This window comes from Hermetia illucens, chromosome 4 (assembly GCF_905115235.1).
Source record: "Hermetia illucens chromosome 4, iHerIll2.2.curated.20191125, whole genome shotgun sequence".
Classification (NCBI taxonomy): Eukaryota; Metazoa; Arthropoda; class Insecta; order Diptera; family Stratiomyidae; genus Hermetia; species Hermetia illucens.
The window spans coordinates 32,834,885-32,853,712 of NC_051852.1; the positions used below are offsets into that span (position 1 = coordinate 32,834,885).

At 43.4% G+C, this 18,828-nt stretch overlaps 1 protein-coding gene across 1 annotated transcript; it reads left to right on the forward strand.

The window, feature by feature from the left end:
- The first annotated feature begins 11,127 nt into the window (after positions 1-11,127).
- Positions 11,128-11,742, forward strand: LOC119654940 (general odorant-binding protein 99b-like). The gene is made up of 2 exons (XM_038060593.1): positions 11,128-11,259; positions 11,328-11,742. The coding sequence occupies exons 1-2, from the start codon at positions 11,221-11,223 to the stop codon at positions 11,739-11,741; spliced, it is 453 nt and encodes a 150-aa protein (XP_037916521.1). The 5' UTR covers positions 11,128-11,220; the 3' UTR covers position 11,742.
- The last annotated feature ends 7,086 nt before the right edge of the window (positions 11,743-18,828 follow it).

An 18,828-nucleotide genomic window follows, 5' to 3' on the forward strand; every position in this document is an offset into this window, starting at 1 on the left:
AGATTCAGAGAAGGATACTTTCTAGAAGGCAGTAGAAAGAACGCTAGAAACGTGCTCCAGGTTTATTAGCAAAATCATACTTGGAGGTTTTAAGAGGCGAGTAGTAGTAGTGTCGCACGAAATGTTTGTTGGAAGTACCTGGTTTTTCCAAGTGTAATCTCGCTGAGTTTCTATCGATTAAATTATTTGAAATAATTAAGACTGGCCTTTTCTATTCTCTAGTAATATTTATTAAGCTGTCAAATATCGATATTTCGGGAACCACTTGTTCATATCATCATTAAGTAGGTACTCGGCTTGCTCGGATGGCGGTCCACAAACAAACGTAAGCCTCTCCAGACGATACTACTTTCAACCAATTTAACTACGTGTTAATTCAACGCCGCCGCCTTTCAGCCTAGATTAATGTCAGAAAATCACCGGGCTCAAATATCAACACCATCTAGCATTCTCTCTGACAATCTGGTGAGAGTGAACACTAAAGCCATCCGTAACACCTATAAAGGGGAAATGGATGCCGTAATAACCGCAATCAACAGAAGTTTTTGAGATAAAACATCGACAAAAGATGTTGACAACCGCATAAATCTATCCCGTACTTCGTCCAGTGGAGAGGCATCTTCAAAGAAGAAAAAAGGAAACCTGGGAGAACCAAAAACAAACAATGAAGATAGGAGACTTCAACTTTGAGACCATTGAAAATTTCTCCTATCTTGGGTCGAAAATGAAAACCGATAACAGCTATGACGATGAAATCCGCGTACGGTTATTGTCAGCCAACAGACCCTATTTCAGCTTACAAAAACTGTTTGGCTGAAAACGTCTCACCATAGGATTAAAGCTCTTACTGTACAAGACTATGATGTTGCCAGTCCTCGGAGACTTGGGGTCTTAGCAAAAAAACTGTGAACTCTTGGCCGCGTTCGAGAGAAGAAGCTTCCGAAGAATTTTTGGCCACCTAGACCGAATACCGGGGAAAAGTACAGAACGCAACCTCACAATTCGCGATAAGTTTTACCAGGAAATCAGCAGAATGATGCCATAAATAGCTCGATGCCCATCCTGTCGAGACAAAGAGGAAAATTTGATTTCCTCCAAAATGGGAATGTTGGAGTAATGAGTTGAGTAATTTGATGAACTGCTCAACAAACAAAATATCGGCGAGTTGGAAGTCTCGTCAACGGAAGATGGTGGAAAAATACTGCCACCACTAAGCTCTATTTCTTCAAAATGAAATGACTTGTAAAACCGTAAAAAGAACCAAGCATGGAAGAGACAATCCGTGCAATCCTTCGGTGTAAGAAACATGAGTCAGCAGGACCCGATGGAATTACAGCCGAGCTGGTTACTATTGATGTTTAGGGTATGGGACAGCGAATCAATGCCTCACGGCTAGCAGAGAGGCATTATCTGTCCCATACATTGGTGCTCTGAGGTGGCGGGGAGGAAGACGGGGCGGCAACCCTGTCGACTGAACCAAAACCAAATGGCCGAGGAGAACCTCCACGTGGTGGCACCGGGAAACGCTGTATCGCATTGGCTTGACGGCCGTAAGGCAGCAGGCGAATGCTCCAAGGCCTAATTAGGACGATCAGACCCGAGTCTGCACGGGGACTCATCTGAAGTGGCAAATTGGTCACGAAATCTTACCAGGGGTATACTGGTACCATGGGAACCGGAGTAGCCCCTGGACTCTTATACTTCGGGAGAATTCCTGTCGTATATGAGTACAGCTCGATTGTTCACGGTTGGCCCCCTAGTGGGAGCTTCATTTGGGCTGTTGGTGATACTCAAGCGAGAAGAGACCTTCGGGCCTCGGCGTGGTGTTGCGTTTCAACACGAGTGCCGTACTCCTTAGTTCGGTAGAGGTTTAGCTAGGTCTTGCATGCACCAGTATGAATGTTAAGCCATGTACTTGCATAGACTGGTACCGTTGTTGCTTGTCACAGCGGGGCTCTGATTGTGGTCCCAAAATCAATCCGTGTCTTAAGAAGACCGTAGGATTAAGTCTCCACGACAGGTACCTACGTTAAAAACCCAAGGACTTAGGCCAGATAACTCCATCCGTGCAGAACATCATCAAACCATATCAAAGAAGTTTCGCTTTAGGGAAATCAACAATAGATTTTTGTCCGCTAAATCAAATTCTGGAATATGACCATCAGTTGCACCATTTCACCATAGTGTCAAAACTCTTACTGTAAGAGGTGATGATCCGACTCTTGCATTCCTCGGAGGCTTGGGTTCGAGAGAACAATCCTCCGAAGAATTGTCGTCCCCTACAAAAGGACAGACAATTTCGTAGCCTATATAACCATGAAATCTATGAGCGATTCCATGACCCCTTGGCCATGGACAAAAACCGGATCACTTAATCCCTATAAGTGAGGGTGATTCAACCCGAATAGTCTATAAGGGCAATATTTATGGTAGAAAAGACATGGATCATACAAGTGGTTGATGTTGAATTTAGGTAGTCGCAGTTTTTCAAGCTTGTGAGAAGTGCCGGCGCCATACGCAATCTCACGTTAGCGGCCATCAGATGGGGATCCTTCTGAAGGCTGATATCAGCGCCTTTCTTGTTACGTACACCCAGAAAACAACTCCTAGGACCACTGCTGATGGCAAAGTTGCCCGGGGACACTGTTGTCGCTGGAGCATCCGCTTGAATACATGTTAGCATCAGAAATAACTTGGAAGGAGACCCACATCATGCTGAGGAAGACGGGGCTTCGAACCAAAGTAATGGATGTGAACATGTCCTGCAATTTTTAACGGATCCTGCCTTGTCAATAATAACTTAATTTTAGTTCCGAGGGGTAAGCAAAGACCGGGGTGGCTTTAGAGAGTAGAAGGGGTTCATAACCTTATGGTAAGAGCTAGCGTAGGTGCAGTCCGATAAGCAAACGACACAAAAAAGGCAAAAAGGACAGAATGACAGGCAGACAATGTTCTGATGAATTATATATAATAAATCAACGAACAAAGCACCTGTGATGGTTTATCATCGATAATTAGGAGCATGGTGATATCCATCAGGATGCTATACAGAAGTTAGAGCAGGCAAAAAGACTCCCTCCTAAATTTAATTGACAGATTAACTCTCTAGTCAAATGAAAGGGTACTTACCACAAAATGACGAGCAGGATCGGAGCCAACAATAGGTGCCTAACCAAATGTTCCCCCGGACTAAGAAAACTGGCGGTGAGACTTCGGTAGCTGCGACTGCAATGCATAATAGTTTTTATATAGACTACCTATATATGGTTGCACTATACCTGCTTACCAACCATTTAATTACTAATAAAGGCAAACGTACACATAACTAGACAGTTTTCATGACATGTATAGGAAAGAAGAGCAAGCAAGTGGCAAGTGTCCTACATTTAAAGTGGAGTTGGCTAAATCACTGAAGGATTACTCAATATTTAGCATTTACATTTACTATTATTACGCTTCTATAAGCTTGGCATTCGAGGAATTCAGGCACATTCTACACAGTTTGGCTCGGAAGCAAGAAGGGGAAACAAAAAGTCATTGACAGCTTCTTCAACGGTTGGACCATTGTCTTTACTTTTGAATGCGACAGGGCATTATCTTCGGCAATTTTACGAGCAGTTTGGAATTATATTGGATAATGAAACCGACGAATACCTACTGGTGAAGAAGGCGCCGTTAGCAAGTTTCATTAGGATGAGCATTAATTACCTTTTACACGTGAAAAAGATTCAATTCGGTCGATAGAAATCTAATAAGCAGATTTCTTTTGATGACTAGAGAAACTTAGAGAAAAATCTTCTTTTTCTTCAGCCTTTGTCCCCCCCCCCCTTTGTCCGAATAGCTGAGTGGTTAGAGCGCAAGGCTGTCGTACGGAAGGTCGCGGTTCAAATCTCACTGATGGCAGTGGAATTTGTATCGTGATTTAACGTCGGACACCAGTCGACTCAGCTGTGAAGGAGTACCTGAGCCAAATCAGGGCAATAATCTCGGGCGAGCGCAATGCTGACCACATTGCCTCCTAGTGTACCGTTACGGTCTTGAATGAAGTGCTCTAACACACTTCAAGGCCCTGATCCAATATGGATTGTTGCGCCAACGATTATTATTATTGTCCCGTTCACAAGCGGGGTCGGCTCGTCGTGATCGGCTTCGCCATTTGGCTCTATCGAATGCCTGATCTGGGTGCAATCTCGAGGCTTTCAAATCCCCATCCAGCGTATCAAGCCACCGTTGCTTAGGTCTGCCTTTTGGTCGTTTACCATCCACTTCGATGTTCAGACCAATCTTTGCAAGTGAATTCTCGTTTGCACGAATTGCGTGACCATACCATCGAAGACGCCTCTCTCGCAACTTTTCCACGATCGGTGCAACCCCTTAACGATCGCGGATATCCTCATTTCGGATGTGATCTAAACGTGTGACGCCACTAGTCCAACGTAGCATCTTCGTCTCCATTACCGCGAGACGCCGTTCATTGTCTTTTATGGTCGGCCAACACTCAGAACCATAGAGAGCGACAGGACGGACGACATTGCGGTAAATTTTAGATTTGAGACGTTCGTTGATACATCGATCACAAAGGACACCAGTTGTGGAACGCCACTTCATCCAGGTTGCGTTAATGCGTGAAGCAATTTCATAACGCAGTTCTCCATTGGCTGATAGCGTTGACCCGAGGTATTTAAATCGCTCAGTTCTGGACAGATCACTGCCGCTGACAGTGATTGTGCCTCTTTCATGGGGATCGGTCGTCAAAAATTCAGTTTTGTTTAAATTCAATTTGAGACCGTGTTGCATGAGGCGATCATTCCATTTTTGAACAAGTTGCTCGAAATCATTTTTGCTATCAGATGCTAGGAAAACATCATTTGCATAAAGCAGTGTGTAGGGCGCTGGACGTTGGATATCCCGTGTGACGGTGTCCATAACAAGGACAAAGAGGAGTGGTGAGAGGGCACTTCCTTGATGAACACCAACAGAGACACGAAGTGGTTTTGATACACCCGCCATACTTCGAACTTTACTTTTCGGATCGTGGTAGAGCAATTGAACCCAGCGCACGAGTTCTTCTGGCACGAAGTGTTGTCGTAAAGCATACCAGATGACTTCGTGTGGTACACGGTCAAACGCTTTCCTAGATCCAGAAAGGCAATGTAAAGAGGGCGATGCTTCTCACGGTGTTTCTCCATAAGTAACCGCGCAGCGTGTATTGTGTCAGTAGTTCCGCAGTTCTTGACAAATCCGGCTTGATTCACGGTTATTTCAACGATTTCGCGAATACGGTTGTCGAGAATGCGTTCAAAAATCCTCATGGTATGGGAAAGTAACCGGATCAGACGGTAATTTGAACATTCTGCTGGGCTACCTTTCGTTTTCCATATTGGAACAGCGGTACTTTCTTGCCAGTCAGATGGTGTTCTTCCTTCCTGAATAACTTAGAGAAAAATGACTCCAATAAAACATGATTGATAAAGTTTGTGAAAATAATGTCTCTGGGGGTTTCCTAAAAGGTTCTTTGCAGGGCTGCAAAACTTTTGAAGGATTCTGCCTCTAAGAGATAACTTGAAAAAGCTGGACTAACACTCATGGAAGAAAAGACGGAAATAGTTCTCACAATAATTGTCCAAGGTCGGTGGTGAAACCGAATACTGCTTATGGCAAGGCTAGTGAGCTCTTTCTTTCTCTGTGCAAAGCCAGTCTAAGGGAGCTGTGTGCATACTGCAATCAATAACCAAAAGATGCGTGGGAAACATAGGGCAACGGTCCTGAGAATGAGTTCTAATTTCAGGGCCTTCCCGAGCAATGTAGAGCTGCTATCATCTAGCAGGCGGTAAAAGAACTGGGGACGATTGAAAAAGACTCGTTGAAACCATAGATTAACTTCCAATACCAAAGTTGCGATGCAGAATAGCACGGAGGGGTTGACTAAAATGATATCCAATTTCTCACAGAGTCTGAAAAATACTGCAGATAAGTGATAAATTTAAATTGGACCAACAGCTCCAGTTGCGACGGTATTTCGGAAGATCAGGATTTCCAAAATTTTCATAGGACCAGTAAATCTATTTGCGGAAATGTTTGCTGAGTAGAAAAACCGAATTCAGTGTAGGACCTTATCAGGGCCGTAGAGAGAGACTCGGATCCCTTGGTGAAAATTATGTAGAAAAAGGGGACTCGGAATGGAAATTAAATGTACTGAGGTGTAAACTATTAAGGCTCCTTTTAAGGTTTTGGGTGAAACAAAACCTTATTAGAATCGATTCAATGTCTGCGTGTCACACCCCTTTTACTCCGAAGCGGCTTAACTGATTATCACAAAATTTTGGTGAGAACATGTGGTCTGCAATCGTTTTGAGCTGGGGAAGGGAAGCGTAATTTCTGTCCACAGAATATACTTACGTGGGGTATCACATGAAAGGGCTCGATTAGTACTTTTCACATAGGGGAATGAGGGCTCCAAATATATGCAACGAACAGTTTACCAGATCTCGTTCTCGCAAATCTAGGTGTCATCGTACATTTTATTTCAATATATGCTAAAATAAAGTTGATATTAATATATTACTATATTTTGGAAATTTACCTAATCCTAGAAGTACAAAACTTTAGGACGTCAACTCATAAGAACAGCGAGTTGGACCGTGCATAGGAAATTTCTCACTCAAGGTGAACATGAAATCTTTATTGCTGAAGCGTCCAGCTTCCAGGATTCCGAGTTTTTTATAACTTTTTGCAAAGTCTGAGCCTTACACATTAAGTTCATTGGGTCTCTTCAGATATTATTTCACCAGCGGCGTTCATAAGCTGTTGCGATTTTAAAGATGTATCTTTCCGAGGTATCTTCATCGTACGGTTCTCTCGTAAATTTAAGGACAACTGTATACATTACAGGACCTATGACCTTCGCTCCTAACTTTGAAGGGCAAATAGTATTAGCTGCTGATAATTACCCAGCCGCCTTTGATTAAAAGTCTTATTAAAGTCCCCATGCTCCCCTTCTTAAACAAGAGAGAGGCCGCTATTACCTCTTGTCCTCTGAAAAACCTTACATTCAAATGAGTTAATCTACGAGAGTCCATAAAAACGAGAACTGCTTGCACTAAGGTGGGGCTAGACCCGAGCAAATCAATCTGTTAACCATTGCCAATTTATTTGCTTAGTACCCACATCAGAAACAGTTCTTTTAGTCAGCCGAGTTTAAGCAGCTTTTCGCTGCAGCTCCGTACCAACTGGATTGATATGCTCTTTTGGTAATAACGCCGATTGACTCCGAAATATAATAGATTCAAACATCTCCAATTGGACGAACACACTGCTCTGCAACTGATAAAATGGCACAAATTTCCACCATTTCCGAGAACTTGGGTTGGTTCGATAGCATATTTTAGAGAAAATATCCCTGAGTGTACCCTTCCTTCTATTACTAATCTATTATATCGGTATTCCTGAAAGGTGCATGCACATCTGGTGATTTTGATAGATATGATATTGATATGTGTTATAAAACGAACAAATGGACATCCGCAAGCATATCAGCCATCAAACATGCAAGCATCAAAGTCGCCTACCACAGTTACACAACCCCAGAACGATTTTGGTATTTAGGCATTTGTTTTGGAGTCAAAGTGCATTCCTAAATACTTGACTTCGAGACTCCCGCCCCTGTTCTTGCTAAAGAAAGCTAATTCGGCACTTCCAGCGTTTGCTGTGAGTCTATTTAGGAGTCAGGAATTTTGGACAACTCGCAGAGTTTCACTTATGTAGTTACTTACTACGCCTTTAAAATTGACGGAATTGGAACTCTTAGATCATCTCAAATGCTTACTTTCTCGTCTTCCAGAAACCATAGTCAAGGCGTGGGAACTGCTCCTTTTTGAAGCTCTTTTAACCATCCAACACCGATCTGGTGTTCTTTGATAACACCGGGTCTATTATATATATGCTGTCTTGCCACAAATCAACATCTTTGAATTGATCCGCAAAATCTTTTTGGGTTTAGTGTAGTCAAACCTTCTGGCCAATTTAATTTTCCGTTTGACCATGGATTTACTTCGCGGATTGGTGTTCTGGTAATCATGCAACTAAACTGTAACTAAACAGCCATTCGGGAAAACATGTATTCGTCAATAAACGGGTCTATCAGCCTTTGTAATCCTTTTATTAGAAAAGACGTAATACAAACCCATCGCAATCTTTCTAATTTCTGCTTTTCATATCTGGTTCAGATGCCATATCATGCCCATCTCTTTTCTGGCCTTGTAATATAATGGTCCTGAGCCAATAAAAAGAGCGGGCGATCCTAATCTACGTGCAGGCGGAAGAACTTTTTAGGAATCAGCATCCCATTTTCGAGGTTCTCTGAGCGCATGCCTGCAAATCGGTTAGAGAAGCTTTAAGATATCAATTGCGAACCACTTGTCCCTTTCTTCCATATGACATGTCCAAAATTATACCGTTGCCCGTTTAGGCGTTTCAAGTTTAAACTTGTGGTCAGATGGCCCTTGAGGCAGTGGTATTGCCTTACCCTAACATAGCATCTACAGCAATTATACGCATTGCATTCCAGAAAACCCGAAATGTAGTTCTCTTGGCACATTTGCATTTAATTGCCTGTTACCCCTTAGGCATGCATAGCGTGTCAACCACATCTAGACGCCATCGTTCGCGGTTACTTGAAATGGGAATCAGATCCCCTCCGACTTCCCCAGACGCAAGACGCCCTCCCCAACTCACCAGCCAACTTAAGAAAGGATTTCACTACATGGCGTGGCTAACAATGGAATTGTTGCCCTCCATGTGAGACCCATCCACTGCCACTGCCAAATTCTTCATTTGTGATAGTGTTAGGCCAGCGTAGATAGATACGACACAGACAGATGTTGATGAATGCTGGGAGTCTTCAAATGATACTGGGGGTAGTTTCCCATGTGCTACTCCCATAAAGCGACACAGAAAGAACACTGACACAGAATAGTCTCAACTTGATTTTGGTGCTAACATAACTGTATTTGCAGATTTTGTAGAAGGCAGCGATGGCGGATTTAGCGCTGTTAATGCGTTGTGCAGCATCCAGATCGGTACCACAGTCGGCAGAAACGACCACACAGAACTTTTCTTTTCCTGGTGTTTATATTCAGTTCAACTTTACCTGAATCTCTTTCTAAATGTAGAGTCATTTGACCAAGGTCGTTGACTCGGTGAGAGAGCAAGCAGATGTCACATAGTGGTGGTGTTTGAGGAAAGATTTTATGGTCCATTGACCTCAAATTTCTCTGAAATTTTACCTTGGTTAACAGCACGTTACATTTTGAATCGCTTGGCGTCCGCCATTACTATCAGTCGTCAATAGAACCTTCAATCCGTTCATCGATCCGCTTCCATGATTCCTCACTTAACTTGATTTGATGATGTCGCCCTTGCCAGACGAATTATTCAGCATGTCTGACGTCCGATCTGCAAGATAGTTTACACACTGTCGAGCGTTGGCGGATTCAGATAAGCTATCGATTTTGAATTGAGAAGTAGCAGCTTTCCGAGCCTGCGAGAAATGGGGCATGGAACAAGTAATCAAACATAAGCGACCATCGGATGGTGATCAAGTGCTGATTGCAAAGCAGTCAATCTGATTACTGAAAAAAGACTTTTTGGCAGGTTTTGTGCTCGAACAATGACGAGGTGGTGGAAACTGCAGAAATCTCCCATCATTATTGCTACACTCACCAAGTCCGTGTTTCCCCATCACATATCCAAGAAGAGTCTTGTCATAGCCCACAGACGTCACCTTCGGGAAGCCTCCCCCGAACTACATGTAATTGCTCGTACAAAACACCCTTTCCATTTAGACCCAGAATATCCGACTTGTCTCGTTGGAATTCTCCCTTGAGCTGGAAGAAGCAAGCATTCTGAGGACCCTCGCTGCCGCTCTCGAAGAGCGTTAGCACATTCTAGAATCGAACAGTTTTCCATGGCCAGGAGTCTAGACCATGGTGTGAGACCCTCTCCGAAATATTGTTAACGTTTCGGTAGTAGTAAAGTTTCAAAATCTGCAGATTGTCAGCCCATAAAATTCTATGTCTATTAATCGCTTGTTACGACAAGCAAGGAAGGGTTTGAGTGCATTGTTAATCCCTAACTCACGAGGCACTTACCAGAAGGCTACTACACTGGGATTGAAATCTTTTAAACCGGGCGAGGAGTTGCTATCAGAAATGGCTAAGATATTGGCTTTGTCCTGAAAACTCAGCAGAGAGCCAGGTTGGCTGCCAGAATGGGTAGAGAGGTTGCGAAGCGCGAGGAATTAAAGGCGAAAATGGCAATTACAAGTGGTTTAGTTGAAATTTGACCTCATAAAGACAGTCATTACGCAAACCTCAATTGTGTCCCAAAGGTCTTCTTAGAGTTCTTAGATCTTCTTATCCTAATTAATATCCTTCCTTTAGTTTCATGTTTTTTGTCCATAAATATGATGTTAAATTCGTTACTTTTGCATTAAGTGGCGGAAATTTAAGAGGCATAATAGTACAAAACAAACTGCGGATGCCTTTAAGAAGCATATAAAGCCCAGAAGGACTCGACCAAAATAGAGGGTTGTATGATGTAGCCCACCTTTTCCCTGGTTACGAAACCCCGCCATTTAGGTTTTATTTAACATTCATTCGAAAGTATCAATGTAATTTCACTTTTCAGTTGAGTAAGCTGCGTAGATCTACTTTATTATGAAAATTCATTATATTTAAATTAATTTCATTATATTCAAATATTAAAATCGAAAACTAAGGAAAAGGCAACCTTTTTTTAAATGCGCCCAGAGAAACCCCATAAAATTTGTACAACTCTTGCTTCCATGGATTTTTTTTTTCAAAAATAATCAATTTTTCTATTGGAAACTTTTCAAAGATACTCGAACGGCATATGGCTTTTTTTTAACTTAAGATGATAGTGCAAAATCGCGGAAGATTTTAAATGTTTATTATGATAGGCTTACATAATTTATAGACTTAAACTACACGTTGATTTGATATTCCATTTCTTCAAGCGTCAAGTCAGGTGAACTGTGAGCCGATTAAATTGTCAATTCTCATATGCGTATCTCCCCTCTTCTTCAAAACACCTCCGAAACTTCTTACACAATCTAGGTATAAATACTCCTTAGCTGCTTGCCAAAGATATCAGTTGTCCCTCATATCTCCAGAGTTCAACAAAGATATCAAAGCTAGCAAAATGAAATTCTTCATTGTTCTCTGTGCAGTAATTGCCATGGTAAGTTAACTTCTTTATCACAAAGCGGAAGAGCTTGAAGACCGGTTTGTTCTTTGTACTCCCTCAAGGCCGCCGCTCAATGGACGCCGAAAAGCAAGGAGGAATTATTGAAGTTCCGCGAGGAGTGCTTCAAGTCCGAAAACGTTCCACAAGCAGTCATCGAGAAGTTGAACAATCGCCAATACGATGAAGATTTGGGCCAGGAGGCTCGGTGCTACATTCGCTGCATTGGTCTGAAGTCCGAAATCTGGGATGACACCAACGGATACGACCTCGAAAGAAGCTACCAGAACCTTATCAGCACTGGATTCGAAGTCAGCAAGGAGAACTTGCAGAAATGTATCACTCCAAACACTGATAATGATGATAAGTGCACTTGGGCTGCTAAGAACTTGAAGTGCTTGTGGACAAACAAATATGTTACCAAGAAACAAAAAATAATTAAGAATATTTTTACTTTAAATAAATTGTGTTTACTCTGAATTGTAAGAAGCTATAATAGTTCGAAATCGAAAGAGGAGGAGCCACTTACCTTCAGCAATGGTGGATGGCAATTCCGCTAGCGGCAAAGTAGTGGGGAGGTGTGGACCAGTGTTGAGGCCAGGCTGTCGGAGATAGACATTGAGCATCTCCTAGACGCCAAAGGTGAACATATGGGATTTATCTCCTGCTTTGATTCCTTTCAGGTGGTCTGTGAGTTCGCCGTTATAGCTTGCGAAGCCCAATTCTCCAAGGACTTTCTCGGTTTGTGCGTTGCTAAGATCTGCGACGCCTGTGAAGGCTTAAAGTTCAAAGTTATTCCCTACGACGAATTTTTCAAGAGACCAATCGCTTGCATCTTGTTGCCGAAGATCCACACGTATAAAGACAACCTAGCATTCAAAACTCCAAAATTCCCATACACGACGAGTTATTAGGGAAGAGAAACCCCAGACGATCAGTCAACTTTTCCTGCTCAGTATAAATGGAGAGTGCCTGGAGCCACTAGAAAAGGTAGACTATAATGTGCGGTTCGCAGTCAGGAATGAGAAAAAGAAACTGTTCCGCTCTATAAAGCCAGACGAGGACCTACTTCACCAGGTGGAACCCATGAGCTATTGGAGGAAATGAGGATCAGCAGTCCGACTGGGACTGACGAAACCAACACGCAAGTAGATCATGCTGAGGGTAACGCATTTAAATCTGTAGCACCCGAAGTGCGCCTCGGCTAATGTGCTTGCCTCCTCCTAGAGAAAGGCATCGACATCGGACTAGTACAGGTACCTTAGATCGACCGAACTACCAAAGCGCTCTAAATCAAATATTATAACTTATTCCACAGCACGGAAGACGCTGATCAGGACAGACCTAGAGCATATATCCGCACCAGGAAGAGTCTGCTCGTTTTTCTGTATCTCGACCTGATCGGGGAAATTGGCGCAGCCGGGGGCAAAGAAAGTATATATTTTCGCGGTTTACATGGTTCCTGCCCTGTGAGTTGCGGCTTAAGTTTAAACTTAAAGTATTCCCTGCTTGTCGTAAAAGGCGACTAAAAGAGATAATTTTGAAACTCTACTGCTACCGAAACGTCAACAACGCCTCGGATAGGGACTGATTTCATGACAGTGACCTTTGGCTGTCGAAAACGAACTATGATTGGTTTCAGTAATTTGCGCTCGCTCCTTGAAAACGGCAATGAGGATCTTAGAATGCTAGCTTTCCCCAACTTTTGCTGAAATTCCAGCAACATATATTGAATATTCTACAATATGCTTTTCTACTCTAGTCAGACAAGTCGTGGTCTCGGGCTGCTTCCCTGCCACCGCAAGGTACGCATACTTGACCAGGGAGCCGGTGTTAAGCAGCATCACAATTGTACAAAGGCAAAATTACGACATAGTAATAAAGGACGTTTTCTACGCAGTTCAAGAGGGGCTTCCGAAAGTGATATTGTGATCTTGATGTGTGTTTTGAATGTGAAGGTGGGATTCGACAACACCTTGCTCGGACATGTGATGGGGAAACGCGGTATTGGCAACCGCAACGGTAAGGTTCGTGGATTTCCTCAACTGCCACCGCCCGTCATTAGATTATCTGTCTTCTCACTGTCCTCCCAAAAATAATAATAGCTAAATAATCCAGCAACGCATCAAAGAATATCTCGAGAGCTTGATTGACATAGAGCAGGGTGAAGCTTTGTATGCTTGCAAGAGAGCCTTTGCAAAGAAATTGGGTCTCCGGCCGAGGGTGGTTTAATACACACACACACAGCAGTGGTGCGTCCCATTCTAACATGCAGATCTATTTTAAGGTGGCAAGCTTTCACTAACAAGTATAATACAGGGTGAGGCAGCATAACTTCCTTTTTTAAAATGCGCGCCACTCAGTTAGTTGATGTCATAGCGGAGCGCTAGTGGTCTCGTTCAAGAGGGGATACTGTAAAGTTTTCTCCCGACACGGTTCAGTCGCCATAATGCGTTGAAATAGTGAGGAGCGTGTCTTTGCCGTTAAGGTTTACTTTTCAAGCGGATGTTCGGTTATTGCAACACAGCGTGCATTTCGGAATCGCTTTAATTTAGCCCCGTTGGCTCCCGTCCCAGACCGCAAATCAATTGTTACATGGGTCACTACATTCAGACAAACTGCAAGTGCGACAAAATGAAGAACTGGAGTCCCTCGGCCTGTTAGATCACCTGAGAACATTGAAGCAGTGAGAGCGTCAATGTTGCGATCGCCACGGCGTTCTTCGCGCAAACACGCATCTACCCTTGGACTATCCGATCGTTCTGCGAGAAGAATTCTTCGTGATGATCTTCATTTTCATCCTTATAAGATGGCGATAGTGCAGGAACTTTCAGAACGTGACTTCAATTCTCGGATGAACGCGTGTGAGCTTCTTCTTGATATCGTTCCCGAGGGTGCTATTGTTTTTTTTAGCGATGAAGCCCATTTTCATTTGTGTGGGTCGGTTAACAAACAAAACATGCGCTACTGGGCTGACACCAACCCTCGAGAATTGCATCAAAAGCCTTTGCATTCACCCAAAGTCACAGTGTGGTGTGCAATTTCCTCAGCTGGAATTATTGGTCCCTGGTTTTTTGAGGAAAATGAGGTTACAGTGACAGTGAATTCGGACCGGTATGTAAACATGCTACAGAATTTTTTTTTCCCACGGCTAGAAAATTTGGATTTGGGGTACACTTGGTTGCAACAAGACGGTGCAACAGCACATACTTCAAGAGCATCGATGGCTGTTTTGAGGGAACACTTTCCAGAGCGCCTTATCTTAGAGACGATTTGGAATGGCCGGCACGCTCTCCCGATCTGTCCACTTGTGATTTTTTTCTATGGGGTTTTTTGAAATCCCGTGTTTATGTGACCCGTCCAAGAACCCTACAAGATTTGAAGACCAACATCCAAGAAGAAATTGCCAACATAACACCTGCTATGCTAACAAGAGTCATGACAAACGCCAGAAATCGGTTTACGCAATGTATGGAGAATGGGGGACGTCACCTAATAGATTTGATATTCAAAACAATGTAAATAAAAACTTTAGACATGTACCTACATTATAAAAAATAAATAAATATTTTCCGATGCATACAATAGTTTTTATTGAGTTTTGAAAAAAGGAAGTTATGCGGCCGCACCCTGTAGAATGAAGCTTAATAGGATTCAAAGAAACGGCATGTGCAGGTGCAACCAGGGCTCTAGATCTTGCTCAGAAGATGCTTTCAATTCACTCCTACACATCCTCCCCTTAGACCTTCACATTAAATACAGTGCCGTCAGACTACATGATCCCGGATGCTGGACAGCGAAGCCCTATGGCATAGTAGCATCCTAGACGAAGTACGTCGGGAAATTTGGGCATTCTACACGGACTATGCCACGCACAACTTGAACCTCACAAGAAACTTTGTTGTTGACTTTCCGACCAGGAAAAAGTGGAAGACCGACAGCGTGTTGTAAGGCTATGGTAGTATTCTTCATTGACAGATCAAAGATGGTTTATGGAATTTTCTGGTATACACATTGTATATCCAGGTCATATGGTCACCCAGGTTGCGCTAGTGTATTCCAAGTGGCAGTACCGGCAGTACTATGAGCCTGTCTATGGCTCGGGCATGATCCGGTCCCCAAGTATAACTTAACCAATCTCTCCGACAGTTAACCAACCATTAAGGCCTTGTACTCGGTGGCGACATCCTCCAGGCTAGTGGGGCAGTGCAGAAACGCGCTGAACAGTTTGAGCGGCACGCTCAATGTCATCGTCTTCTGAGTTCTCGACCATAGGAGGAGCAAGAATGAGCGGGCTGATCGGTCAGACAGGGTTTTGCTCTTGGCAGTCCTGGCGACTGTCAAGGGCGGAATCTACCCGCACTATTTAGCGGCGGCGGACTTCAAATGGCGAAGGCTCACCACCTAAAAGTGCATATAAGATAACGGCGGTCCAAACGGGGCACTGAGATACAGTAGATCATGCCGCCAAGCTCAGCATACCTTGTAATTAGCTGAGGCTTGGAAGAAGAGGGGGAAATGAGGCACCTCCTTTGCGATTACCCAGTTCTAGCCAGAGTCAAGCTACGGATAATAGGTACACTATACTTTGGGGACTTCAGAGAGATTTTTAGCTTCAGGGTGGGAGAGCTGCTTTCCTTCGTGAATGTTACGGGCTTGATATGAAGATCTGGGCCGGCTGGACTCTGCCATCTCCGACATATTTTGTTTCTGGTCGTCGGGTCAAAATAGGAATCGCACATTCCGAGACCCAAAAGAGCAGTCCATTTTATTTTCAATGCAAGGCTGGTATCCTGGGTTCTTGGAGACGTTAATATTTTCCGAGAAAGTGTTATCAGCGCTTCGCTCAACCGCCTACCAGGAGGGCCTATCTGGGTACCTTTTCCGTTTTAATGTGCGGAAAGCTTGCCTCCACCCTCCTCCGTCTGCTGTTTTGATGGCAAAATATCCAGTGATCACCACGTGGAGGTGAAGGTAGGATTCAATAGAAGAGCTATCGATGTTAAAATTCAGGAAAGGTTTCTCAGCATTTCTGGTAGTCGTATATCAGATCGTGTGTCGCTCAGTGATTCTTACTATAATTTGATTACCAAACGTACCAACGCCATTAAGGAAACCTTAACCAGTCGAGGATTGATGGGGTATCTGACATATTGGATAATATCCATGTTAGGAACTGTGGTCATATGGATTATCGTCTGAGCCAGAAGGTTGCCAGTTGACCAGAGCTATGAGCGGAGGTACTTTCTAGAATGGCGCCGTGTATCCAGTCCTCTGGTTGATAGTGCTGGACAAAATTCTAGACATATTGAACACATATTGGTGTCATGAAGATTTTCCTTCACTGAAATCATGGAAAGAGCACTGGGAAATGTATGCAAGATTCGGACTTGCCATAAATCTAACCAGCTGATGTAAATCACCGCCGAGGCAAAGATACTCGAATGTTAATTCTCGCGGTTAAATGAAAATAGATGATAGAGAGATGAAATGAAAATAGATTTTTTCTTCCAAACTGAGTGTAATCCTGGATCCTAAGTTAAATTAGATATTAAATGTAGAACTGAGGGTTTCGGGGACTTGTATAGACTTCCATGTCCTTTGAAAGAAAGTGGTTCTCCGGATGTTATCCTAACGTACGGTTCTACCACATTGTAGAGTGGCCACAGTTGAGCAAAAAAGTACGATAGAACAAAGCTCAATAGTGTTCAAAGAACCATGTGTTCAGGTGCTACCAGGACTGCGCGGCAGATGTTCTCAATGTACTCCTATACCTCCTCCCCCTTGACCTGCGCATTAAATGCGCTTTAACGTGCGGAGCGTCAGAGAACATGGGTTCGGATGTTGGATATTGAAGTCCACGGCCATGATATCGGGTGGACAGCTTAATTCGGTCCGTTTCCAAAAGATAACTCCGGGTGCTATAGATGGCTGACGGCAACAGCTGACTTTTGGTATATCGAGATGATTTTCCATTTCAATTGGAAGTGGAGGAATCGGAAACTGGATCTACGAAAGGTTTTGTTGATTTTTTTTAAGAAAATATGGCTGTACGTGGGCTCCAATTACGGTGTTTGTGTGAATTTACCCGATATTTGATTCCAGGTGGTAGTGGCCTTTTATTTCGTGGAGAGTATTTAAACTAATTATCAAGAGAGGTAAGGGGCAATAGGGCCTTGGGTGACAGACGAAATTTGGAAAAAGGGTCCTAAATATGCACTGAAATAGTAAGGTCAATGACCATGTATGGACGGTAACCAGGGAAAACGATTTGAATGCGACACAGCAAAAAACAAGGAAGACTCGCTTGTGTGTGTACAATTGATGCAATGAGAAGATAACCAACGCCATCTTTGGAAGTCCTTCTGGGATTGACTACCCTTTATCTTCACATGTTCAAAAGGAGGCCAATTTTTAGGACATACTAGTGTACCCGGAATTCCCGACACCACGGATAGCATGATAATGAAATTTCATTTCAATTTGGAATACAATGGGCAAAACGGCAGACCGGGGTAGGATAGCAGTGACCCTTGGCTTGACAGACTTTTCGGCAAGCAACGACCAATAGATCGGATTGCGGTGGTTGACGCTATTTTTCGGCGTGTAACAGCGCAGCTTTTGTCCTATAAGTGGAGCATTGGAAAGGTCGGGAGATTCGTCAAAGGTCGTGGTATATGTATAGCCGCAATGGAGGAGACTTAGGATCTGCACCCTTGGAACGTTTTCTCGGATATTTTTATTAGATTCATTTCCTATTAAGACTTGAAACTTTTGGTCGCAAAGTCGAATTAAAGAATTGCCACCATGCATCCCACGTTAATCGGAAGTTGACTAATGAGTCAAAATCACTCATCCATTCGTTGAATGCAATCTTGATTCGACATAAGTTTCCCTTTCGAGCAAATCAAAATAGCCACCGGCTGCCACCGAAATTTCAGCCTTCAATCGGCTAATGGTAAACTTTAGGGTTCTACTGCATGAGTGCAAGTACATTCTCTTCTACGCCGCGTAGGTATGATTAGTTGTCCTTCGGAAGTAAGTGTAGTGGATTCTACCTTACTGTCAAAGAATCGGATGTGATGGTCATCGCGGAATCATCTCTGTTGTCTTCCTTGCTAAGGAAACCAGAACTTCCCACAAGCGCAAGAGATATGAGCCAATGCTAGGTGGTCACTAAAAATTCGCTCAGGAAAACCAGTCAAGAGGTAGGTGGTCTGATTATTTCCTAACCAAGCTTCAAAGTAGGGATGGAGGTTTTCAGTTCTACCTGCACGAGGTTCGAAAGGAATAATACCCTAACAACTATGGTCTACAATGGGTTGATGGGCAATGCCAATCACACATTTCACATGGTGCAGGATTGGATGGTATTCTTCACCAACTTTTTGCAGATATTGGGGAGATACCGAGAGGCGCTGACAGATGAGGCCGTGTTTTTTGTTTGCCCGATATACACCTTCGGACCACCTGAGCAAGCGATCTTATATATACCGCTCATCTCCGTTTTTCAGTCCTTTTCTCTAGTCAGCTGATAGATACGACTTGATTCTACCAATTGTATGT